The sequence below is a fragment of the Trachypithecus francoisi genome, unplaced genomic scaffold (assembly GCF_009764315.1).
Source record: "Trachypithecus francoisi isolate TF-2019V2 unplaced genomic scaffold, Tfra_2.0 Lachesis_group20, whole genome shotgun sequence".
Taxonomy (NCBI): Eukaryota; Metazoa; Chordata; class Mammalia; order Primates; family Cercopithecidae; genus Trachypithecus; species Trachypithecus francoisi.
Genome location: NW_022681466.1, coordinates 71,959,383 through 71,985,943, shown reverse-complemented (window position 1 = coordinate 71,985,943; position 26,561 = coordinate 71,959,383). Strand labels below are relative to the sequence as shown.

At 56.3% G+C, this 26,561-nt stretch overlaps 1 protein-coding gene across 18 annotated transcripts in view; it reads right to left on the bottom strand.

The window, feature by feature from the left end:
- The window catches only part of RPH3AL (rabphilin 3A like (without C2 domains)), a 152,250-nt gene that overhangs the window by 75,191 nt on the left and 50,498 nt on the right, over positions 1–26,561 (bottom strand). For all 18 annotated transcript variants that reach the window (XM_033185245.1, XM_033185252.1, XM_033185242.1 and 15 more), the window contains exons 2-4: positions 24,472–24,584; positions 19,447–19,590; positions 17,692–17,821 (exon numbers count right to left, since the gene is read on the bottom strand). In XM_033185245.1, the coding sequence (XP_033041136.1) occupies positions 17,692–17,821; positions 19,447–19,590; positions 24,472–24,548 (351 nt within the window). In that variant the 5' untranslated portion in view covers positions 24,549–24,584. The remainder of the gene's footprint in view (positions 1–17,691; positions 17,822–19,446; positions 19,591–24,471; positions 24,585–26,561) is intronic.

Sequence of the window (26,561 nt, the reverse complement as noted above, 5' to 3'; positions counted from 1 at the left end):
CTCCAAGTCCCCCAGGTCTGCCCGACACCGCGCCGAGGGTTAGGAGGAGTCCCCGGCCGGTGTCAACCTTTCCACGAGCTCTAAACTCACATTTCCGCTTGGCGGCTCCAACAAATCCTTCTGGGACTGGAATCCCACAGCCCGCATCAGCTCCTTCCAGCCCTAAAGGGAGAAACCCCTTTCTTTGCCTCCACCCCCGGCGGTCTAGGCCCCTGGAACTGACAGAGTCTAAGCCATGCTGAGCCCGGCATGTCCTCCAGCCTCCAGTCACGGCTCCATGTGGCTCTGCCTGAATCACCAGGGAACTGACGTTCCGGTCAGTCATCTCCCAGGACCCGCCCCCACCCTAGTCCCACAGCAGCCAGCTGCTCTCCCACCTGTCTCCCTGGCCTGTGAGAATCGCTTCTAGGCAGGGAGGAAGTCAGTGCAGGCGGAGGCCCGGGAGGTGGAGGACACCGGCTCACGTCCATCTCACTCCCTGCCACGTGGTTCGAGTACAACTTACAACTCATAACGATGGTAACAGCCGTCACCGACTGAGCGCTTATTCCAGGCCCAGCACTGCCCTCGGCGTTCAACACGCATCATCATCATCACGTCTAATCTTGTCGACTTTCACAACAGCCCTGCCAGGGAGGCTTCATGGCCTGAACATTCCGGATGAGGAACCGAAGGCCCAGAGGCGTTGCACAGCTCGGCCAAGTTCACATAACGAGGAGCTGGCAGAGCCAGGACTGGAACCCAGGTCCGTAATAATGTAATAATGAAAGCAAGAGCTCAGATGACACCTACTTTGTGCTGGATGTGGCACAAAGCCTCCCAGGGATGACGTGTTGAACTAAGACACAGACAGTTCCGGTGGTTTGTCCTGGTCACACAAGGTTACCAGGTGGGGGGCCAGACCGGGATCTTGCTCCCGACCTCGCCTCTGCCCACCCTCTCTGACCCCACGCCTGCGGGAAAGGGTCCTCACTGGGCCGAGAAACAAACATCAGTGGTTACAAAGGAGCCGGGAGAAGGAAAGAGGACGGAGCCGTCCTGTGGGTGGTGGGGTTCCAGGTCCTCCGAGGAGAACGGCAGCCCTCTTTTCAGACGTACATTGGCCGTTCTGGGAACACGAACACGGGAAACAAAAACTCCAGACGGAGCCAGCCCCGGCCTCGCCACTCAGCCCTGCTTGTATAACCCACCTCTGTGTTCTGGAAGCCCTGGGCAGGGGCGTCCCACAGACAGTTTCTCATAGAGAAGAGAAGGGCCTGATGCCTGGTGGTACCTAGCCTGGACTATGTTAAAAAATCATTATTTTTTATCCCCGAAAACACCCCATCCCTCCCTCTTAGCAGCCCCTGAGCCAATGGCTACAAGTGACTCTGCCTCCTTGAGGGCGGCTGGAAGCCTCACCTGGGAGGGAGGACACCGCTGTGGCCAGCCCTGGCCCCACAAGGAGCTCAGGTTGGCAGAGCAGATCCTAGCTCAGCAATTCTGCAGGTCCTGGCAGCTGACCAGCCTGTGGGCCTGGGACACTGTGGAATATATTTGATCTTCGTCCTGACGTAGAGTTCCCCAGACCCTTGGGATCTCCGGAGCAATGAGTGTCTTTTGTATGCCAATGGGTTGACTGGGGTCTGGTCACAAGAAAGGCCAAGGCATGATCAAGGGGTTGTGACTTTCAGTCCCACCCCACCCCCAATCTCCAGAGAGAGCTAGAAAGATTGAGTCCATCATCAGTGGCCACTGGTTTAATAAACCAGGCCTACATGACAAAGACTCCACGAAAACCCAAGAGGACGGGGCCTGGGGAGATTCCAGATATAGCTGAACATGTGGAAGTTCCTGAACATGTGAAAGTTCCGAGAGCCCCTCACCCATCCCCACGTGCCCCACCCGCGGCTCCTCTCCCATCTGGAGGCCGCCTTGTTCATCTGTGTACTTTGTAATTTCCTTCGTAATAAACCAGTCAACACAAGCAAAGCGTTTCTCTGCGAGTTCTGTGAGCCGCTGTAGCAAATTATTAAACACAAAGTATGGGTTGTGGGAACCCCGATTCGCAGCCAGCTGCTCAGAAGTTCCAGAGGCCTGGACGTGCGACTGGCATCGGGGCGGGGGACAGTCTCCTGGGGCTGAGCCCTCGTCCTGTGGGATCTGATGTTACCTTGGGGTAGACAGCGTCTGAACTGAGCACAGCCCACTGGAGAATCTGCTGCAGAACACGGATGGCGAGTGGGTGGGAGAAATCTGCACACATCTCGGTGACTCGAGGTCCCAGGAGTGTGCTGTGTGGAGTGACTGAGAGAGAATAGGAAAAGGCCCTTTCCCCGGCATTTTCCTCTATTTTTAGGGCCTGATGCCCAAGACGCTGAAGTCCTGTGCTTCCGGAAGGCTGAAAACCTCCCAGGAGGGTGAGGCAGCAGCCTCCGTTCTCTCTCCACCATCCTGTCCCCTAGAATTTGATGAAGAGCAGGGTTGGTCACAGTTCAGGGCCAATGTTGCCAAGGGCATTCCGCAAACACGTCTAAGTCCCTGTTACTAGCGGGCCCTGGACTAGCCAGAGGACAGGGAGGCTTCACGAGCTGATGGGGAGTGAGGCAAGAGAATGACACAGGGACACACACACAAACTTCCCTCCCCGGCCCCACCTCTCTCTAGTCCCATCCCCACTGGCCTTGCCAAGCCCACCACGCCAGCCCTACATTTGCCGTCTGCTCCCAACCCTCTGGCCACCTCCTTGCCTCCGTGCCCTGTGGCTCACACCTGGGAACTTCTACGCATCCTTCAGGAACCCTGACGTCTCCTCCCCTATGACCCAGTGCCAGGGTCCACCAGAAAACGAGTCAGCACAGACCACCCGGCCAAAGTCAGGAGACTGTCCACGTCCTCCAGCTCTGCCCCCACTGGCTCCGCGAGGCATGCTGGGGCCCCTCGGTAGCCCTCCCCACCCCAATCCCAGGGGTAGAGCACCAGCCTCTCTGATGTTCTAGGATTATCACAACTCTTAAAAAGTCAGTCCGTAAAAGTACCCTCTCCCTTCCCTGTGCTCGTTCCCATGCCTGGGAGACAGTCAACAGTCTCCGAGCCAGGCTGGGCGCGGTGGCTCATGCCTGTAATCCCGGCATTTTGGGAGGCTGAGGTGGGCAGATCACTTGAGGTCAGGAGTTGGAGACCATCCTGGTCAATACAGCGAAACCCCATCTCTACTAAAAATACAAAAAAAAAAAAAAAATTAGCCAGGCATGGAGGCACACTCCTGTAATCCTAGCTACTCAGGAGGCTGAGGCAGGAGAATCACTTGAACCCACAGAGGCGGAGGTTGCAGTGAGCCAAGATCAGGCCATTGCACTCCAGCCTGGGTGACAAAGGGAGATGCTGTCTCCAAAAAAAAACCAAAAAACAAAAAAACTCCCAGCCAGCAAATACAAGTTATTGGGACTTATTTTTTTATTTGAAAAATGCAGCAGACTAGACAAGAATTGCAGGATTTCTTAATATTCTAACAGCAACGGCACTAACGATCCCACAGGGACCTGCTAGGCACAGAACAGAGCTCCAAGGAGGCGGACGGCAGGTCGGGGCCGGGGGAGCCAGGCCTGGCCCTGGGCCTTAGAACTCCCAGCAGGGGATTTCACTCATGCTGCTCAAGTCAGCAGGCTGCAGCCAGGGAATGAACTGAGGGCCTTGGGACCTTGTGGGGGTGTTTTAGAGTTGATGCTGCAGGCAGCAGGGAGCCATGGAAGACTTTGGGGGGAAGGAGGGAGACAGTGACCTGACCGGAGCTGCATTTGAACAAGCAAGAGAGCAGAGGATGGGCTGGAAAGCAAATGAGACTCATCCAGTCTGGAACCCAGTGGGGGCCCTGCAATGGGCAACCCAGGTGCTCAGGCCTCACTCCCTGCAGGGCCCGAACGCCGCTGCTGAGACTGTATATGGTTCCTGGATAGAAGGGTCTCACCCTTCTCAGCCTCAGTTTATCCATTTGTAACCTGGGGCAGAACCCTCCTTCCCTCCCTCCCATGGGAGGCAGGACAACAAGGGTAAAAGGAGAGTCTGGAAGGAGAGGGCTAGAGGCCCCCGACAAAGGCCTGATTCTCAGTTTTGAGGCCCAGGCTAAAAGGAGCCTGGAGGAAACGAACCAGCTCCCTCTTTTCCCCTCAAATCCCCCATCGGCAGAAGACCTGCCCCCCCGTGTCCTCCCACCGGGAACGAGACAGGCTACGTCCATCCCGAGCGAAGGTCCTCGAACAGCAAACGGCTGCAGGGAAATGTCAGAGCCAGCATCAGAGGGACGACCGGAGGCCAGTGAAGAATCGCAGGCCTCCCAGGGTGTGGCAGCTCGCAGGGCACGGCCGGCGAGGTGTGCGGCACGGGGCAGCGCTGGACTGCAAATGTCATTATCTGTTATTTACCACAACAGAGGATGAGAGGCTGCACAAAATCACGGCGCCTGGTAACGGCTGCTAAGTGGATTTGCCAACCATCCTTCTTCCTGCTGCCGGAGCTCTCCCAAGGCTACACTGACCAGACCCGGGGAAGACAGCCCTGGACCCGGGTGGCAGGTGCCTGGGGAGGAGGAGTCACTGCAGGACAGCCCTGACCGGGGTCCCAGCTACCCCAGCCTAGGCCTACAGAAGCTCTTACCCACTCTAGGAGGGGCTGGCCTCATAGTGAGGCTGGGCCGTGACTCCTCCACGTATCCAATCATTGTCCAGGGTGGGACAGACCAGGGCAAGGTCTCAGGCGCACTCTGTAGGGGGCCCTGCCTCAGGGGGGCCCAGGGCTGGGTGCTACCCCTTCCCCAGCATCGGGGGCACGCAGCCGTCAGTCACCTCATTCCAGCGGCCACCTCATTCAGAAGTGGGGCCAGACATCACCTTTCTTTGGGAGTCTCCTGTGCATCTTTAGATCTCTTTACATCTTAAAAGGTATATAGACAAAGTTCTCTGCGTTTTTTTTTTTCTTGAGACAGGGTCTCACGCTGTCACCCAGGCTAGAGCACAGTGGTGGGACCACGGCTCATTGCAGCCTTAACCTCCCAGGCTCAAGCAATCCTCCCGCCTCAGTCTCCCCACTAGTTAAGATTATGGGTGCACACCACCATTTCTGGTTTTATTTATTTATTTATTTTTTTTTGTAGAGATGGGGTTTTGCCATATTGCCCAGGCTGGTCTTGAACTCCTCGGCTCAAGTGATCTCCTGCCTCAGCCTCCCAAGTAGCTGCAACTACAGGAGCACCACCATGCCCAGCTAGTTTTTTTCATTTGTTAAAACAGGGTCTCGCTTTGTTGCCCAGGCTGGTCGCCTCAAACTCCTGGCTTCCAGTGCTCCTCCTACCTTGGCCTCCCAAAGTGTTGGAATTACAGGCGTGAGTCACTGCGCCCGGCCTGTAGGCAAAGTTCTGAAGCTCGCTGTGGGAGTAATTGCAAGGCACTCGCTGTGTCACCAAGAGGGAGTCATCCCTCTGAGGTCAGTGTCTCCATCTGGAAAACGAGTATAAACACTGCCTTTTGCCTGCCCATCTCCTGGGGGCCATGAGGGACACATGACATCATAGAAATGTCAGGCATAGGGGCTCTCAGAAGTACCCCCTACCCTGACCTCCTCTCACTCAGAGGGCAGACTCACTATGGCCTGAGCCAAAGCGAACTGGGCGGCAAACCTGCCACAGCTTTAAAATAACCACCCATCGAGCTGCGTCCCAGAGGCACGAGGCACGAGCTTCAGCTCCCAGCCCAGCTGCTGCTGCTGTGGCATCTGCACACAGCGAGGGTGCAAGGCCTGGACCGAGCCCCAGCTGCCTGGGAGGAAACCACAGGCAGGCCCAAAAGATTCTCTCGTCCAGCCTTCGCCTGTCACCAGAAGGCCAGAGAGGGGAACAGATTTTCATGAGGTCACGCAGGAGGTTCCGAGCATCGCTGTCTTCCGACTCCCGCAGGTCTGGGTGTAGCAGGCCAGGCAAGAACACGGAGGCTCAAATGTGTTTTACCTGTGAATTGAGGCAGCACGGCCTCACCCCACCGCCCCGCCCCACCCCCTATGTCTGTCCCTCCATTTACACAAGGTCCAAGGAGCCGCTGCAGGGAATGAACTTGAGCCTCGCCTTCAGCTGGATTTCAGACGTGGGCAGGTGTGTCTGTGTGCGGTGTGGGGAGTAGACAGCAGAGAGGGCCGTGGCCCCAGGAGAGATTCCGACCCCAGGAAGAGGCTAAACTCAACGGGAAACAGGATGGGAGGCGTCTGCAGTCGAGGGAGGGTGGGTCCAGGCCCGGCCCTCCCAGCTGCCCCCCACACTCACCCCAGGCCTGCCCAGCAGGTGTGTGAGCCACCTGGAAAAGGGGGGGTAGAGGGACGTGTAAAAAAGCCCCGTGTACAACACAGCTCCTAAAACTGAAATTTGATTTATATGTATAGTCATGGGACGACGTTTTCGGTATCTTATTAAGTAGGAAAAGAAGATGAAAAAACGGAATTCCAGAATAAGCAATACATGTTGGTCCCATGAAGAGTGTATACACGCGTCCACCCTGCGAACGTCTGTGTGAGTGTGAGACAGAGGGAAGCTGGGGGAAGACCTACACCCAGACCGCTGCGGTCAGGGGCGAGAGCATCATGTTTCACACACACTTGTGGTGTTTGACTTATTTTCTGGGGTTGGATTGTACCTTAATATGTAATGTCTATGAGGCATCCCAATCAGAAAATAACCTTGGCAGTTCTCCACAGGATTCTGGGTGGAGATAAAATCTGAGGCTTCAATGACTTATCGTTAAGCTTGGCGGCTCACGCCTGTATCCCGGTAGTGTGGGAGGCTGAGCAGGCGGATCGCCTGAGGAGTTTGAGGCCAGCCTGGCCAACGTAACAAGACCCAGTCTCTACAAAAAATAAGAAATTAGCCAGGAGTGGCACAATCGTAACTCAATGCAGCCTCCGCCTCTGGGGCTCAAGCCTTCCAGGCTCAAGCAGTCCTTAGCCTCAGCCTCCCAAGTAGTTGGAAACATAACTGGGCACCACCATGACCGGCTTTTTTTTTTTTTTTCTGGTAGAGATGAGGTCTCACTACTTTGCCCAGGCTGGTCTCAGACTCCTGGTCTCACCTTGGCCTCCCAAAGTGCTGGGATTACAGGTGTGAGCCACTGCGCCTGACGTCCCTGGTTCCTTTCTAACCCACGGCCTGGGATCCAGCCTGGACTCACCGGAACACCTCGCCTCCACTTCTTCACCGGCAACGTGGAGACCGTGACCTCGCAGGGGGGCTTTGCTCCTCAGGTGGGCGCGGACCTGGTGCCTCTAGAGTGCCGTGCGCGGCTGGCAGCTTTGCCATTGCTAACTCCTGTCTTCAGAGTCTCCATCTTGGCCACTCCTGCCTTAATTCAGGCCGTCATTATGGCGAACTGGATAATTCAATATCCACGAATTCTCTGCCTCTGGACTTAACCTCCTCCCAGGCCCTGAGACTGTCACTTCCCTGCTCAGTGCCCTTCGATGGCTCTGCTGCTGCCCACAGGACACAAGCCCAGCCCCTGCGCCCGGCACACAGGGCCCTCCCGATCCTCACGTCTCTCTCCTTCCCTCCCTCCTCATCCGCTTCTTACCTCTCACTGCCTCTTTTTCTCTCCTCTCTGCCATCCTCCTCTTCCCTTTTCCTCCCTTCCTCTCCTTCTCACACTCCGGCATAACCAGACCCCCCGCTGTGCCCAATGCCCCCACACTTCCTCGGCACCTGCCCTGCAGAGCTGTGCCTGCTCCTGGAGTGCCCTTTCCTGGCACCTGGTCACCCCCCTCCAGGCCTGGCTGCCACATCCGCTCCACTCTGCAGCCCGGGGTCCTCCCCCACCTCCCCAGGTGCCACAGCTCGCCCATGGCAGGTTCTCCCCGCGGCAGGTCCGCCCCACAGCAAGCCCGTCCGGTGGCAGGTCCACCCCAGGGCAGGTCCTCCCCACGGCAGGTCCTCCCGGCGGCAGGTCCTTTCCACAGCAAGCCCATCCAGCAGCAGGTCCGCCCCGCGCTCATCCCTGCCTTCTACTTCAGCAGCACTTCTCACTGCACTGCAATATCTGACACCAACCATGAGCTCCTGGAGGGCAGGGGCTGGCATCTCCACCTCCTCAGCCCTGGGGCCTGGCACGAAGGTGAGCTGAGTGCACACTGACCAGGGGACAGGTCACGCAAAGCTCCGTCCAGAAAGCTCTGGGCCTTGCCAGGGATCCGTGTGGTTGCCCAGGCCCACCCTGGGTCCCGGCAGCCCCTTGGCTACCTCCGTGCTGATGACCCTGAGCTGAAGGTCAGCCGTGTGCTGGGGTGAACAGCAGGGGCTCAGCACCGCACAAAGTAGCTGTTCTTTCTTTGGAAGAAGAAAAGCCACACGCAGGCCTCAAGACAGCAAGAGAAAAGGAGGCCTCAATGGAGACGTTCCGCTCGTCAGACTCCGAGCAAGGCAGATATTCCAAGACGCCGTGTGGTGTCTGGTCCACTCCTCCAATCCCAGCAGCTGGGGCCAAGTCCATTCCTGCCAAATAGCCTCGGAGATGCCGGAGCCGCCAGAGCAGGCCCCTCAGGACAGATGAATTAAGTGACTTTTTCTGGGAATTTAGGAAGCTTCGTCGCTGAATGAAAAAATTCATCTTTGTCATGAGTCACAAACGCACGTCCTCCATGTCTGAATTAGGTCAAGAGGAGAAAGGACATCGTGAGGCCAATTTGCAGGTGACTCGGATGAAACGGCTCAAGGAGGCAGCTGCTTCCACAGCTCCACCAAAGGATGGGCACCGAGGGTCAGGTTTGGAAAGGGAGGAGGGGACGGGGTCGCGGAGGACCCATCTGGGAGGCAGGCTCTGCAAAACACTGACTTCCCCTAAGCCTTCTACTTGTGGGGATGTAAAACGGTGCGGTTGCCACGGAAAGCAGGATGGCGGCTCCTCAGACAAGCAAGCACAGAACTGCCGTACGATCCAGCAATTCCACTGAATCGAAGGTGCGCACGCCCATGCTCACTGCAGCGTATTCACAAGAGCTGAAACATGCAGCAACCCAAATGTCCATCACAGGTGAGTGGATACACGGAGCGCATGCAACAAAATGTTCCTCTGCCTTAAACAGGATGGAAATTCCTACGGATGAACCTTGAAAGCATTATGCAAAGGGGATCTGGTTACACTGAAGCTTCCAGTTTGGGAGGTCTGTGGGGGCCTGAGATTCTGCATTTGTAATGAACATCCAGGGGAGGGTCCACATCACTGGTCCTCGGCCCACTCTTTGAGTAGCAGAGACCTCATCAGCACCTGAACTCTCTGCTGGCCCTAAAGCCTCCACCTCCAGGAGGAGCTCTCTGTAAACTGGACGGGGCCAGGACCCCCACAGCTTCCCAAGGCAGAAGGAGAATACCTCTCAAGGTGAGCAGACTCTCTCTAGGCGGCTGCTGCAGGCAGGTCACGAATCACTGCCATGTCTAAGAGTGGAGGGCTGGCTGCTGGGAATAAAGCAGTGATGGAGGCTGGGGGTGGTGGCTCACGCCTATGATCCCAGCACTTTGAGAGGCCGAGGCAGGAGGATCATTTGAGCCAGGAGTTTGAGATGAGCCTGGGCAACATAGCAAGCCCCTGTCTCTACAAAAAATAAAAAATTACCCAGGCGAGGTGGTACATGCCTGTAGTCCTAGCTACGAGGGAGGCTGAGGTAGGAGATCGACTGAGCCTAGGAGTTTGAGGCTGCAGTGAGCTGTGTTTGCCGCTGCACTCCAGCCTGGGAGGCAGAGCAAGACCTTGTCTCTGAAAAAAGGAACACACTGACGGAAAGAGGTGGGCTCTGCAGGCAAAAGAGCAACAAGGACACTCCCCCTGCTCCTTCCACAGCTTCAGGCCTCGAGTCCCAGATACTGAACAAAGAGGGAAGCTGAAACCTTAGGAACATGGCATGTCCCCCATCCAGCCCGGGATCCTGCCAGCGCCCATGTCCCCCACCCCAGCCTCCTGCCAGCGTCCCTGCCGGGGGTCCGGGATGACTCTAAGCAGGACACACCCCCTCCTCAGAGCCAAGTGGGCTCAAGCCAGCTTGGGGGAAAGGTCAGGTTCTGGCCCAGCCTTCTCTCCATGCTGGGCTGGGTGGCACCTGCCCCACCTGAGCTGGACCTCCTCTAAGGGACTCGGACAAATATGAGACCGCCCAGCCTTCCTTCATTAGGACTCAGGCCATCGTTTCATAGCAGGCTCCCCGGCACCCACACTGTGGGACACCTTTGGCTGAGACCAGAAAAAAAACCCATCGCTTCCCTCAAACAGTGACAAGGCATCCCAGGCTCAGGTGGGCTCTGCTGTGGCCCTGCCCAGCCTCCCCATCGCTGGCTGGACTCTCAGTGAGACTCAAAGCTGGCTGACTCAGATCCCAAGCAATTAGGAGCACCAGGCCTCTCTCATTAACCAGCCAGCCCCTCTCCCTTCCCACCACGGCCCTCAGATAATGAGGGCAGGCAGCCGAGGCACGCAGGCCCAATTACGGAGGGGAGGCAGCGCCCAGGACCGGCATCTCGGCTTCCGCCCGCGAGCTCATTAGCTGCTGAACGCTGCCAGGGCTCTTGCTGGGGACGCCTCTGTGTGCCCAGGAGCACCTGGGGCTCTGTCCTCCCCGACCACGCCTGGGCCTGGATGCTTCCCACGGCGGGGATCTCCCCAGCATCCCTTCTCCAGCCTGCCTGAGCCCACACACCTCCCAGGGCCCCGGGCTGCAGCCGTCCGCAGAAGGTGTGGAGGCGGAATGTGGAGATGGAGATAAACAGGGAGGTGCCCCAGAGACCTGCAGGCCCACAGTGGAGGGCCCGATTCCCTGCACCGTGTTGAGCCCTCCCAGCCCCCCAGGGCTGCCGGCTTAACCCCAACCCCAGCTGTAATTAATTACCCATGATGGTTTCACACCTCCTCCCCGCCCCGGCACTAGGATCTGCCTGGCTCCTGAAACCAGGAGGTGTGCGATCAATATTCATGGGATGGGGAACGGATGGCCGTGTCTCTCCTCCCAGACACCAGAGAGGCCTGCAGGGATGAGGCTGCTTCTCCAGTGACTCGGGTTCTAGGCAACCACTCCCTACAGCAGGGCCCCCGGGGGTCAGTGCCTCCGCGATCCTCTCCCTGGGGTCCCAAGCCTTCTACACCTGCCCATTCACGGCTCAAAGGCAGCTCGTCCTCCCAAAGACTCCTCTGCACCTGCCCATTCACCGCTCAAACGCAGCTCGTCCTCCCAAAGACTCCTCTACACCTGCCCATTCACCGCTCAAAGGCAGCTCGTCCTCCCAAAGACTCCTCTGCACCTGCCCATTCACCGCTCAAACGCAGTTGGTCCTCCCAAAGACTCCACCCTCTTACAAGTCACCTACAACTCAGCGTCCCCAGGATCTCAGCTCTGCCCTGTGTTTTCAGGATCTCAGCCTCGGAGGCAGCTGGAGCAGGCCCCATCCCTCCTCCACCGTCCACTGTCCCGAAGTCGAATCTGCCATTGCATCCTGTGCTCCTTTTCCCTTCAGCACACGCCTCTGTGCTCCCCACGCCTCATCCTCACAGCTGGGCGCCCGCCCAGCCTGTTTCCAGCTTCGAGCCTCGGCCTGTGTGGTCTTCCCCTCCCCGGATGCCCTTCCCTCTGCCCTCAGCCTTGCAGAAGTCTGCCCGGCCTCCAGGGGCCCACTCCTCCAGGCAGCCCTCCTGGCTGCTTTGAGTCCTGGGAACCCCAGTCCCAGCCACAGTGCACACCACGCTAGAGAATACCACTGTCGGCCCATCGTGACCGTCAGGACCTGAGGGAAGTGACCACCCTGAACACCTCTCTTTTTGGATCTTTTTGGATATTGGCACACAACAGGCTAAGCCATTGAGAGAGCCATTTACATGAATAACTCGCACAAACACTGAGGGTGTTCCCTGCTGGCTCAGGACATCCAGTGAGCTACAAAGGCTTCCAGAGGCTTTTATGTAAATTATAGAAAATATGGCACTAACTGTGGGAGCTCCAATTTTAAGAAAACAAGAATTCCAGTGAGGAGAATGTGGGTGCTATGAACTGCACTGTGTCCCCTCAAAATTCCTATATTGAAGCCGTGACCCCCTCCCCCGGAGTGACTGTATTTGGAGAGAGGGTCTTTAGGAGGTAATTAAGGTAAAATGAGGTTGCGAGGGTGAGGCCCTAATCCAATAGGACTCGTGTCTTTATCAGAAAAGTAAGAGGCCGGGTGCTGTGGCTCACATCTGTAATCCCAGCACTTTGGGAAGCAGAGGTGGGAGGGTTGCTTGAGAGCTAGTTTGAGACCAGCCTGGGCAACAAAGCAATACCCAGTGTCTACAAAAAATCAGAAATTAGACAGGCATGGTGGTGCACATCTGTAGTCTCCGCTATCCGGGAAGCTGAGGCAGGAAAGTTGCTTGACCCCAGGAGGTGGAGGCTGCAGTGGGCAATGATCACATGACTTCACTCCAGCCTGGGTGACAGAGTGAGAACCTGTCAAAAACACAAAAAAGCAAGAGGAGGAGGAGAGACTAGAGCCCTCTCCTCTTGCCACGCGAGGACACAAGGAGAAGGCAGCTGTCTGCATGCCAGGAAAAGGGCCCTCACCAGACAGAATCAGCCAGCAACTTGATCTCAGAATTTCGTGCCTCCAAACTCTGAAAAATGCCCACTGCTGAAGGCGCCTAGTCTGTGGCATTTTCTTACGGCGGCCTGAGCTGACTATGCCATGGGGAGTCACTCAGCCTCTTCTGAAATGTCTGGAGATCTGCTCCATCTTTGGTAACACGTGTGTGGCCTCAGCAGGCAGGACCCTGGAGTGGATTCTTAACCATCACAGGCATCCTTTACTGCATGCTGCCAGCGGGCCAGGCAGTCGGCGAAAGGCTCCTGCTGTACCACAGCATCCATCAACAGAGACGGAAGCTTAATGACCCCGTTTTACACATGAAAGAACAGAGGCCCGGAGAAGTTAAGTGACTTGCGCGAGACCGCGCCACCGTGGCCACGCTGGGACTGCAACCCAAGCCCGTCTGGTCCTGCAGCTCCGTGCACAACCACCTCACAATCCTGCAGCCAGGGAGGAGGGAAGCTGGCCCTGCCGGTCCCTGCAGGAACACAGAGGCACTCCTGGAGGTACAGATGAGTCCCTCCCATCCGGGCACGAGCCCCCAGCACTGCATGGCGTCTGCGTGGGGACAGTCCTCACCGGCAAGTCCGGGACCACCTGCTGCCTGCTGCTCAGGGTGGACCAAGCGACCTCTCACCCCGACCCCCAGCAGCCTAGGACTCTTTCCTTCCTAGAACCCTCATTCACCCCAATTCCTCCCCATCTGCTGAGAATACACTGAAGAGGCCGACGCTCTGTCTTAGCAAATGGCCTCAGTCCTTACGTGGCCTCATCCCCAACCCTATCCTCTCCCAGTGACAGCCATCCCCACCTAACTTGTGTCCAGCACTAGGGTCATCTCTTAAAAACACAGATCACATCACACCCCTGCTTCAGACACTCCGCTGGCATCCCATGAAACTCAAGTGAAATCTCAGCTCCTGACCTTGACCGGCGAGGCTCCGTGTCATGGGCCATCCCGCCGCTCACGCTCTCTGCCCCAGACGCCACCATCTGCCCCTTGAATATGCCCAGCTGGTTCCTGCCTCAGGGCCTCCGGGACTCATCGGGGGAAGCCTGCCGTTCCCTCCGCCGGGAGCTGTTCCACCCAGATCTTCCCAGGGCCAGCTCCTGCTTGTTCCGGCCTGAGCCCGGAGAGGCCCCCGAGGCCGCCCCCTAGGAGCTCTGCATTAACTCAGTGGCGTCCTCGGGGTCCCTAGTGCTGCTCCACGTTTGTTCATGTGTCTTCTCCGCACCCCGACCCCTGGAGAGTCATCTCCACCACAGGGTGGACTTGGTCCATCTCGTTCGCGGCGTCACCAGCACCCAGAACAGGGCTTGCACACGATGGGCTGGTATTTACAGAATGAGTGACTACGAATGAACGAACAACACCGCCTTCTCCAAGAAGTTAGGGTGACCCTCCAAAGCCCCCAAGTGCCCACCATCCAGCGGTGTTCCCCTCATACCCTCTCCTCCCACCTCAATCCTGGAACAAGCCCCTCAGAAGCTCAAAGGCTCCCCCACCTCACCGCTCAAGCCACGACCTGTAGTCCCACCTCCGTTGACCTTCAGCCTGCTGAACACCAAGAACCATTTGCAACGGAAACGCCCAGCCCAGCCCAGAGCTCCAGGACAGCATGGGGACCACCTCCACCTGAGGTCCCTCCCCGCGACGGCCACTGCTGCCTAAGCCACAGCTCCAAGGGGCAGCTGGATTAACCGTGAGCAGCCAGACCAGCAGCGGCCTCTGTGGCACAGGCCCTGGACGGTCGCAGGGAAAGCAGGCCAGGCTTCATGGTCCTTCGTGGTCCCCTGTATCCGGACTATCTACCACGGGCCAGGCCCTGTGCCTCTCCACAGTCCCCTGTAGCTGGAGTATTCACAGCAGCTGTGGGATTGAGAGACAGGAGGAGGAAATAGACTGCCAGGTCCCGTTCTGCCAGGCAGCAGCCACTGCCCGAGTCCTGGAAGTTGGCCATTCCCAAGCCTCTGTGCCCCCCACCTCCACTCACCTGTAGTCCCCATGCCTACCTCCACTGACCTGTAGTCCCCGTGCCCACCTCCACTGTCCTGTAGTCCCCGCGCCCACCTCCACTGACCTGTAGTCCCCGTGCCCACCTCCACTGTCCTGTAGTCCCCGTGCCCACCTCCACTGTCCTGTAGTCCCCGTGCCCACCTCCACTGTCCTGTAGTCCCCGTGCCCACCTCCACTGACCTGTAGTCCCCGTGCCCACCTCCACTGACCTGTAGTCCCTGTGCCCACCTCCAGTGACCTGTAGTCCAGGCCCTTCGCAGGGCTGAAGAAGGAGCCAGCAAAGCCTGACACCTGGGTCCCCATCATCCCTCCAGTATTCTTGGACCAGTTAATCCACATTCCTCAGCCCAGTTTACCACATATGACAGAACAGGAAAAAAAAAGATTGACCACAGCTGTCATCCTGGCTTTCCTACTTATTACTGGGCAGATTAACCTCACTGCACCTTTGGTTTTCTCATCCCGCTTTTGAGTGCTCCTGAAAATGCCCTCCAGGTTGCCAGCGGCCTCCATGATCCATGTCCATGTTCATTTATTTTGACTTCTCCATCTTTCCCGGTCCTCTCAACACTTCCCACCCCACCCCATCCTCCATCCTCCATCTTCTGTCCTCTGTTATTTCTTCCCAGCGTTTATTATTTTCTGAAATCATCTTGTTTATTTGATCATTACTTGTTTTTTAGTTCCCTTGCCCAATATCATCTCAAAAAAGTTCCTTCTCTGTCTTCTTCAGTATAGTAACTCAAGTCTTAAAACCACGACTAGGCTGGGCACAGTGGCTCAAGCCTGTAATCCCAGCACTTTGGAAGGCCGAGGCGGGCGGATCACCTGAGGTCAGGAGATCGAGACCAGCCTGGCCAACATGGCGAAACCTCATCTCTACTAAAATACAAAAATTAGCTGGGTGTGATGGCGCACGCCTGTCATCCCAACTACTCTGAAGGCTCGGGCAGGAGAATTGCTTGAACCCAGAAGGCAGAGGTTGCAGTGAGCCGAGATTGCGCCATTTGCACTCCAGCCTGGGTGACAGAGCAAGACTCTGTCTCCAGAAAACAAAAACAAAAACAAAAAAAACTTGAGTAGCATATGGAGGTTACTTGAGGATGGGTTCCAGAAAAACTAAGGTGAACACAAAAACGAGGAAGACATGGTGTCTTGAGAACAGTGTTTCTAACCTGGGAGGGCAGCAAAGGGAAGTCCCGTTATAATAGCCGTGCAGCTCCCAGCCTAGGAGGAGCAGGCATAAGAATCCAGAAGGGGTTTATGCCAGGAAAAAAAATAGCCTCCATGTAACTGTAAAACTGACATGTTAACTCATCTTGAGGATTAGAAGGCACATTATTCTCTCAGCAATAAGAAAAAAGCAAGTTGAAACTCCAGGAAAAACTAAAATTTATATTTAAAAAGTCCTAGATTCAGCCGGGCGCGGTGGCTCAAGCCTGTAATCCCAGCACTTTGGGAGGCCGAGACGGGCGGATCACGAGGTCAGGAGATCGAGATCATCCTGGCTAACACGGTGAAACCCCGTCTCTACTAAAAAAAACAAAAAAAACTAGCCGGGCGAGGTGGCGGGCGCCTGTAGTCCCAGCTACTCGGGAGGCTGAGGCAGGAGAATGGCGTAAACCCGGGAGGCGGAGCTTGCAGTGAGCTGAGATCCGGCCACTGCACTCCAGTCCGGGCGACAGAGCGAGACTCCGTCTCAAAAAAAAAAAAAGTCCTAGAATCAATATGAAACAATTTAATATGTGGCATGATTCAGTATAAGGAGAAAATCAGTTTGATCTCCCTGCAAAGATCGTTCTTCTTTGAGTAACCAGGGATCAAGAGCAGCAGGTCAATAGAACAGAAAGTGTCATCCTAGCATACTGTTTGGCCTTGAGGAAAAGAGGATGTATCTAATAACAACTGAAAACATATTTTTCTTGTTGACTTAATATATTCTGGAGATAACATTAATTGAGTGCCTACGTGCCAGGCAAGGTTTTAAGAATTTTGCATTTAGGAATATTTAATCCTCTTAGCATGGTGAGGGGCATGGCATCATGACCGTATTTTACAGATGAAGAACATCAGGTGTGAGACATTAAACAAGTTTTCTGAGCTAGATCCTCCCTGATGTCTAACACCAGCTCTGGGTCTCGCGGCTTGGGCGTGAATCTAGCAGGAGAGCTGGAAGGTACACCCACGCGACGAGACCCAGAGCTGGCCCTAGACGTCAGGCCATTTGGGTTTTTTTTTGGTTTTTTTTTTTTTTTTTTTTTTTTGAGGCAGAGTCTCGCTCTGTCGCCCAGGCTGGAGTGCAGTGGCCGGATCTCAGCTCACTGCAAGCTCCGCCTCCTGGGTTTTACGCCATTCTCCTGCCTCAGCCTCCCGAGTAGCTGGGACTACAGGCGCCCGCCACCTCGCCCGGCTAGTTTTTTTTGTATTTTTAGTAGAGACGGGGTTTCACCGTGTTAGGCAGGATGGTCTCGATCTCCTGACCTCGTGATCCGCCCGTCTCGGCCTCCCAAAGTGCTGGGATTACAGGCTTGAGCCACCGCGCCCGGCCTGGTTTTTTTTTTTTTGAGACGGAGTCTCGCTCTGTCGCCCGGGCTGGAGTGCAGTGGCCGAATCTCAGCTCACTGCAAGCTCCGCCTCCCGGGTTTACGCCATTCTCCTGCCTCAGCCTCCGGAGTAGCTGAGACTACAGGCGCCCGCCACCTCGCCCGGCTAGTTTTTTTGTATTTTTAGTAGAGACGGGGTTTCACCGTGTTAGCCAGGATGGTCTCGATCTCCTGACCTCGTGATCCGCCCGTAGAGACGGGGTTTCACCGGGTTAGTCAGGATGGTCTCGATCTCCTGACCTCGTGATCCGCCCGTCTCGGCCTCCCAAAGTGCTGGGATTACAGGCTTGAGCCACCGCGCCTGGCAGGCCATTTGGTTTTTAAGTCTTAGTCCTTCTTGCCAAGAGGCAGAGGATACCACACGCCCAGCGCAGACACATACACTCCTGGGAGCCAGGATGAAAGCCACAGAGCACCGGGGCTGGTCCAGGCTGGGAGGCCAGAACGGCAGGGCCAGAGCAGGGCCTTACCTTCCTGCAGTCTTTGCAGAACACGGACGAGCTGCCCAGGAAGCCCAGCACCTCCCCACAGAGCAGGCACTGGGACAGGCCGTTCCCCAGCACGTTCCGCCTCATGGTCTCCAGCCGCTCCACCAGCCGCCTGCAGCACAGGACACAGAGTCAGAGGGAACGTGCTTCCCGCCTGGGCGCAGCAGCCACCAAGGCCGCAAACCGTCCCGTGCCACGTCTGCTGTCCCCTCACCCGGGAGGTTGTTCCTCGCACATCCCCTGGCTAACTGTGAATCTTTCCTTCACTCACCAACTATTCATTGAGTACCTGAGTCATCAGACACTGGGAATATCGTAGCAAACACGCGAGAGACAGGCATGGTCCCTGCCCTCATGGAACTTACCTTCAATAAGGAACAAAATTCATAAGCAAGAAAACAAGCAAACTGATTTCAGATAGGGAGATGAAATGGAAATAGTCGGGGGAGGCAGAGGGACTGCAGGGAGGGCAAGAGAGATTGAGGGGAGGGAGGGCGAGGGAGATCCAGGGGCAGGAGGGTAAGGGAGACTGAGGGGAGGGAGACTGAGGGAGACTGAGGGGAGGGAGACTGAGGGGAGGGAGACTGAGGCAAGGGAGGGCGAGGGAGATTGAGGGTGGGGGGGTAAGGAAGTGTGAGGGGGTGTGAAGAAGATTGAGGGCAGGGAAGGTGAGGGAGATGGAGGGGAGGGAGATTGAGGGGAGAGAGGGCAAGGGAGGCTGAGGGACAGTGGCATGTTGCATGGGGACCAGCGATGGCTCTCGGAGAACAGGCGGACTCACAGCTGAAGAACGAGCCATGCCATCTGGCCTGTTTTTCCCACTGTAAAGACAGGAAGGCCGGACACGGTGGCTCACGCCTGAAATCCCAGCCCTTTGTGAGGCTGAGGCAGGCGGATGGCTTGAGCCCAGGAGTTCAAGACCAGCCTGGGTAACACAGTGAGACCCCGTCTCCACAAAAAAAAAAGCTGGGCGTGGTGGTGCCCTCGTACCCCCCCACGGTTCTAGCTACTTAAGGCTGAGGTTGGGGGATCGCTTGAACCCAGGAAGTTGAGGCTGCAGCGATCCATGATCGTACCCCTGCACTCCAATCTACATGACAGAGTGAGACCCTGTCTCAAAAAAAAAAAAAAAAAAGGAAGAAAAAAGAAAGAAAAAGAAAAGAAAAGATGAAAGATACGTAGGAGGCCAGCAGAATGAAATCAATTCCTGCCCAGTGCGTTTGTGTCTTCCTACTTGTGCTTTTCTGTGTTTTTCAGATTTTCTAGGAAATACGAATTTCTTTTGTAATTACACGATGAAAGCGCTAGAAGACTGAGCTGTGGTGGGCGCTGGAGTCAGAGGCCAGGAGAGGCTTGTAGAGCCAGCCGGGAGCGGCTCCTGCGGGAGCTTTCAAGGGCGACCCGCGGCTCAGCCTCCACCTGAACCCTCCCTTGGCTGAACCACAGCTGACCCGCAGGTGCCCAGAGTCGAACAGCCCGTGGGGCACTTCACCACGCTCATTCGCACCCACAGCAGGGCACACACCTCAGCGGCTAGCACCGTCTGACAGAGGCCTATCCTGAGGCCTCAGCAGGCTGAGTTACACTCCGGGGTGTTCAGGCAGAGCCAGTGACCTCCTGACCCCTCCCAGAGGTGACATGCAGCACCAGGACCCAGAGTGCCGGCCTCCCAGTCCCCTGTGCTTGCACCAAAGCCCTTGCTGTCCTCCCACTGAGCTGGCTCCGGCCCCGCCTCACCCAATTCTCTGCTGCTCCAGGACGTCCAGCCGCTCGGCTCTCTGGATGACCTGCAGGATAGCCTCCACCTCCGCCGGGCTGAGGTGCTGGTTCCTTCTCTGCTTCTCCGTCTGGTAGGTGTGCACAGACCAGCCTGTCTGCAGCCTCGAGAGGGAATAACACAGACCGCGTTGAGGCCTCCCCGGTGCAAACTCCTGCAGCCCCTACCGCATCCACCAAGCCCTCCTGAGAACAGTCAGTGGACAGCCCAGGTACTATGTGCCGGGGGGGGAATACGGGCATCAGAGACGGGGCAGACACAGGCTCCAAGCACCAGCCCTGCCATCCGCCAGCTCCTGGGCCTTGGCAAAGAGGGCAGCACCATCTTAACCTGGGAGGCAGAAACACAGAATATGGCCCTCAGGTACGCAGAGAAGGCCAAGGTCACGGCACATGAGGGTCAAGGGAGGAGCATGAGACGTTACCAAGGAAGAAAAAAGGAGCTCCCAGCTCCGTAAGGAAGTGAGACGGAGTTTACCAGGGGACAGGAAAGGAATGTAATTACGGTCAAGACACAGCTGTTGATACGAACACCCTGAAAACTGGCAGGTTCAAGGCAGGAGGGGAAAGCGAGTTTCACCAGAGGCGCTACGGTGAGGGCAGGCAACGGCGAGGCAGGGCTGGGAGTGGGTCCGGAGGCTGAGCTGTCTGCTCCACCGGGCTGCAGGGGTGCTGCCTCCTGAGGCTGTAACTGGGGCGGGGGAAGGACTCAAACTCCTTCTATTTTTCTGGACAGGGAGAGAGTGGCAGCAGCAGATCCAACCGCAGAGCCCCTGCCCTGGGTGGGCACCAGCTCCCCTGTGACATTCCGTGCCTGTGACATTGCGTGCCTGTGACATTGCTGTGTGCAGAGATGAATGAGACGGGAAAAAACACTGCACCCTGAAGAAATGCAATATGGTGGGGGAGGCAGATGCCAAATCAATGACACAGAGACCTATTTAACGAACAGGTGTAAGGCGTTTTCATTCAACGCATTATAAAGCACCGGCTGGGACGCCTGGCCTCTTAGGCGCAGGGACATGCTGCTTGGTAGGACACGCAGGTGGCAGCAGGAAGTGGATAAACAAGAGAATCACCAAGCAGGGAGGGGATGGGGCTCTGGAAAGGCTTTCTTTCTTTAGGGAAGTGTCAGAAGGTAAGAGTCCTGGAGGCAGGACCTAGGGCAGCAGGCTGAGGGAGGCGGACCCTTTCCAGGGGTCTCCCTGACACAGGATGGGCCCCGGTGGTCTCACGTCTTGCCTGGTCCCGACTGTTGCAGCGAGGTGGGCCCAGACCCTCCATCACCCCGAGAGGCAGGCCTGGACCCTCACAGTCATCCCACAAGGCAGGCCCAGACCCTCAGAGTTGCCCTGGAAGGCCCCGAGCCTCAGCCACCCCGCGGGGCAGGCCTCCCCGTTTCTCAGAGGAGATGGGGTGTGGCAGGTAGCTGGCTGGCAGGAATCCGGGGTTGGCCGCCTCCACCGCTGACTCCACGCCTGAGCCCTGACCTGCGGAGTTCACACCCAGCAGCTGCTGACAGTCCTGCCTGGGAGCATTTCGGGCTCCCCCAGGGCCTCCTCTGCACCCAGGTTCCTGCCTCCATCTGCTCCGCCTCCTGGCCCCAGCCATCCACGTCCTCTCATCCGACCTGCTGCTCCAGGCCCTGACTCCCGCCTACAGTCACAGCGCCACTGAGCGTGCTGCCTACCCCCCTCGCAATGCCCCCTCCACACGGCCGGAGGAGAAGGAGGCCAACTTGAGGGCAGCTGACATCGATGGGCAGCAACCTCCAGAAAGAACCCGCCCCGCACGTTCCCCGCACGGCGCCCTCGTCTCTCGGCTCACCTGGCCTCACCAGTTACTCCCTCGTGTTCTAAGCTGCGTGCAGTCCCCAGGCCTTTGCTCATGCTGCACCCTTCACCTGGAGCACCTGTCTCTCTCCCTAAACTCTCTGTCCACCTCTCACTCCTATTCTATCTGTCTGTCTATCTATCTGTCTACCTGTGTGTCTATCTATCCATCTATCTATCGATCTATCATCTGTATCTATCATCTGTCTGTCATCTATCTATCTACTTCTCCATCTATCTATCATCCATCCATCTGTCTATCATCTATCTATCTATCTATCTGTCTATCTATCCATCCATCCATCTATCTATCTTGAGACAGAGCTTCAGTCTGTCCCCCAGGCTGGAGTGCAATGGCACAATCTCAGCTCACTGCAACCTCCGCCTCCCGGGTACAAGCGATTCTCCTGCCTCAGCCTCCCAAGTAGCTGGGATGACCGGCATGCACCACCATGCCTGGCTAATTTTTGTATTTTTAGGAGAGAGGATTTCACCATGTTGGTCAGGCTGGTCTTGAGAACTCCTGGCTTCAAGTGATCCACCCGCCTCAGCCTCCCAAAGTCCTGGGATTACAGGCGTGAGCCACCGTGCCCAGCCTATTCTTTTTTTTTTTTTTTTTTGAGATGGAGTCTCACTCTGCCGCCCAGGCTGGAGTGCAGTGGCCGGATCTCGGCTCACTGCAAGCTCCGCCTCCCGGGTTCACGCCATTCTCCTACCTCAGCCTCCCGACTAGCTGGGACTACAGGCGCCGCCACCGCGCCCGGCTAGTTTTTTGTATTTTTTTAGTAGAGATGGGGTTTCACCGTGTTAGCCAGGATGGTCTCGATCTCCTGACCTCGTGATCCGCCCGCCTCGGCCTCCCAAAGTGCTGGGATGACAGGCTTGAGCCACCGCGCCTGGCCGTGCCCAGCCTATTCTTTTTAAAGACTTCTTTACACATGACCTTCACCTGGAGGCTTTTCCTTGATACCCTCCAAACCAGGTAAAGAATCCACTCTCAGAGTTCCTGGAAGGCCTGGGTCTATGTCCTTCATTGGGCTGATACATTATTAGGAGACAACATGAAACCCCCCCATCTCCCCTCCGGAACGTGAGTCTCTGGAGGACCGGGCCCTGCCCCAGCCCCTGCCTCTCTCTCCATCTTCCTTCCACACTGTCCACCCTTCACACTGTGCACTCGCAACACACTGACCTGCGGCCAGGGCTCCACTTGCCCTGTTCCTTCTACCTCGGGGCCTTTGCACATGCTGTTTCCGCTGCCTGGAAGTGCGTCCCTCCTGCTGCCATCTAACATTGCTCCATCTTCTGGGTCTCAGTGGAGGCCGCACACTCTCAGGGAAGCCCCTCTCCTGATCTCCAGAGTAGGCTACACCTTCTCCCACGTCCCCACTGCCTATTGTCACCATCAGAGCAACTTACCTAACTGGTCAAATGATGCCCGCCTCTGCCCCCCTGTGCTTTAAGACCAGGGACCGTGTTGGTCCTGTTCACTGCTGTGCAGTCAGTGCCTGAGCCCCGAGCTGCAGCCCAGACGTCCATGAGGGTCCCACGGGGCACAGCTCCCGGCTCTGCGGGTGGGAATTAGTATGTCTCTCCTTTCCAAAGACTGTGCCAGGCATGAGAAGGCAGCACCCCGGGGAGGGATAAAAGCATTCTCTCTTCTAAAGGTGCCACAGCAGCTTTTGGCTGCTGCTGAGCGAGAGACATGGTCAGGGAGAGCCGAAGGGAAGCCTGAAGGGTCAAGAGTCCTGCTGGGCCGTGTCTAGAGCACAGTGGCAGAGCTCTCCTCGGAAACTCCTGCCCTGCCTGGGAGGACACTTCATCCGCCCGGCATCCGAGGACAGAGAAGGAGAGGGACCGACCTCACCCACTGTGGTGAGCACGAAGGAGCTGAGCCCTCCCAGCGGAGGAGAGAAGCTAACTGTGGCACAGGACTCCCCTCTTCTCGGGCGTTTCAAATTAGTTCTTCTCGTTCCCTTTAATGTTTCAGTTCTGTCCCCTGCGGGTTCGTAACATCTAATTGCAAAGTGTTTGAATTTGGTCCCATTTGGGACATGCTGGCTCCCGTGACCGGCATGGGTTGAAGGACGAAGGGGACCCGTCTGGACTTAGCAGATGTCAGAGACCCCCAGCCCCTCGGAGGGACAGGGAGGGCTGGAAGGCAGCCGAGGCACCTGAGACCCCCATCTGCAGCCACAGTGGACAGTCAGAGGAGATGGCCTGACCTACCCAGAGGTGAGAGCTCACTAGACTGAGGGATCAGGAAAACCAGGGCCGGGCGCGGTGGCTCCTGTCTGTAACCCCAGCATTTTGGGAGACCAAGGTGGGTGGATCACTTGAGGTCAGGAGTTCGAAACCAGCCTGGCCAACATGGCAAAACCCCATCTCTACCAAAAATACAAAAATTAGCTCATCGTGGTGGCAGGCACCTGTAATCCCAGCTACTCGGGAGGCAGGAGAGTCATTTGAACCCCGGAGGCAGAAGCTGCAGTGAGCTCAGATCGCGCCACTGCACTCCAGCCTGGGTGACGCAGCGAGACTCAGTGTGAAAAAAAAAAAAAAAAGGAAAGCCAGGACCCCCAAGGGAAGAAACTGGAAGTGACGAACCAGTGAGATTCTCAGGAGAGCGCGGAGAAGGCCCTGGGACAGCTCTGGGCTGGTCGCGCTTCAGCCTGAGGGGCAGCATTCGACAGACCTTTGTTGTCCTGTCTCACAGTGCCAAGCACTCAGCAATGACTGGGCATCCAGGGATCAAAGGCTCCCCGTCTTAAGGGACCTCCAGTCCTACGGCTCAGTGACAAGAGAGAAGGCACGTGAGGTGGGGTGGGTCCCTGCGGCCTTTTGTGATAGAAAGGACACAGGCTTAGGAGGCGGCTGGACCCAGGTGTGGGTGGCAGCCCTGCCACCCACAAGTTAAGTGACGTGGGCAAGGAGCTCAGCCTCACTTTTCTCATCTGGGAAATGGGGATAAATTCTGCACGGTAGTTGAATGAGTGAATGGCTGTGTCCAGGGCCTGGAGTGTGGTGTGCGTCCGACAGGCGCTTCTCTCCAAACACTTCCTTCCGGGCTCCTGGGAATGAATCTTGCTAAACACAGGAGAGGAGCAGGGAGGCAGCAGGAAGCGAAGGCCTGGGGGGCCCCAGAGGTACTCACTTGGCTCGAAGGGCAAGCTGTCGGTCATTGGGGCAAACCCACTGGTCATTCCCGCTGCCGAAGATGGTGTCGGCCATGGCTCGGAGCACCCGGCTGGGGGTGGGGAGTCACATCTGAGACGAAGGAGGGAAGAAGAAAGAGTGCATCATTGGCTGGGGTACAGATGGCAGACAGGGTCTCTATGCACTCAGCCCCTCACCCCACCTCCATGCGCTATCCCCACGGATGCCTGGAACCTCACTGTGGGAACCGTCTCTCCAGCAAAACACTGTCCCTCAAGACTCCTCTTCAGAAGGCTCATGATTCTGGGAGGGTGACCAGGTGGATCACGTGGCCGAGTGCCAAGAGTGAACATAACTGGCATCAAAGGGTTCGAGTCAGAAAGGAGAGGGCAGGCACACCCTTAGCAGTTTTCAACTCAGCCTGGGAGGCCGTCTGTTCCCTGCCCCCTCCCAGTACAGCAGGGGCCAAACTGAGCACGTCACCCAGCAGGAGGCACTGGGCTGCGGGGTGATGGCCAGAGTACAGCAGGGGCTGACCTGAGCACGTCACCCAGCAGGAGGGGCTGGGCTGGGGGGTGATGGCCAGACAGGCTGAAATCCTACACCTCTCCCAAGCCTGGGGACCTGGCTGTCCTTCCCAAGAGATTCACACCAATGGTCACAATGCCCTCAAGGGGAGGCAAGAGGGCAAGGGGTGGCAGCTACAGCCAGGATGGCCACCTGGCACCATGCCAAGGGGAGCCACCCGTAGACACTGCCATGAGCATGGCATCTGGGGATCCCGCAGGGAGGCGACCCTGCTCCAGGACCCCCAATGGGTCACCTGTGCACCGTCTAGTGTAGCCGGCTTTCTCCTTCCCTCCAAGGACAGGATTATCTTGGGTGATCATTGTGAGGATGCCACGCGTGCGTTCTGAAGGGAGGGTGGGATGAGGCTGAGGGTATCTCAACCCCAGAGCAAGAATGAAGGGCTCTCCTGAGTCATCCACACTCGCCTGGTCTAATTCCAGCTAGGCCAGTGGTTCTCAAACCCAGGACCCCTTTACACTCTTAAAAAATATCCAGGTTTGAAATCCGTTTGGCACTTCCTCAAAATGTCAAATACAGATTTACCGTACGACCCAGAAACTCTGCTCCTGGTTACAGACCCAAGACATGTCCTCGCCAAAACCTGTACACAAACGTTCTTAGCAGCATTATTCATAACAGCCAAAAAGTAGAAACAACCAAAATATCCACCAACCGATGAATGAGGAAAATGTGCTGTTTCCATACAATGGATTATTATTTGGCCATAAAAAGGAATGAAGTGCTGACACCAGCTAAATCGTGGACGAATCTTTAAAACATCCTAAGTAAGAAAAGTCAGTCATAAAAGACCACGTACTGTATGATTTTATTTATATGATGTGTCCAGAATAAGCGAATCTGAGATGGAAGGTGACTAGTGGTTATCAGGGGCTGCAGGTAAAGGGGAACAGACTCCCAGTGGGTTCAGGACTTCTTTTTGGGGTGATAAAAATGTTCCGGAATTAGACAGTGGTGATGGTTACACAATTTTGTGAATATACTAAAACCACGGAATTGCATCCTTTAACAGTGTGAATTTCATGGTATATGAATTACAACTTCAGCACCAATACAGACCACGAAAAAAATGAACTATCACTCATTCATAGGCTGGACATGGTGTCTCATACCTGTAATTCCAACACTTTGGGAGGCTGAAGTGGGCAGGTCACTTGAGCCCAGGAGTTTGAGATCAGCCTGGGCAACATGGTGAAACCCTGTCTCAACCAAAAGAACAAAAATTAGCTGGGCGGGAGATCGTCTGAGCCCAGGAGGTGGAGGCTGCAGGGAGCCATGACTGCGCCACTGCACTCCAGCCTGGGTGACACAGCAAGACTCTCTCTCTCAAAAAAAACAACAACAAAATGCTATAAAAAATTTTTGAGGTCGGATGTGGTGGCTCAGGCCCGTAATCCCAGCAATTTGGGAGGCCAAGGCGAGAGGATTGCTTGAGGTCAGGAGATCAAGATCAGCCTGGCCAATGTGGTGAAACCCTGTCTCTACTAAAAATACAAAAAA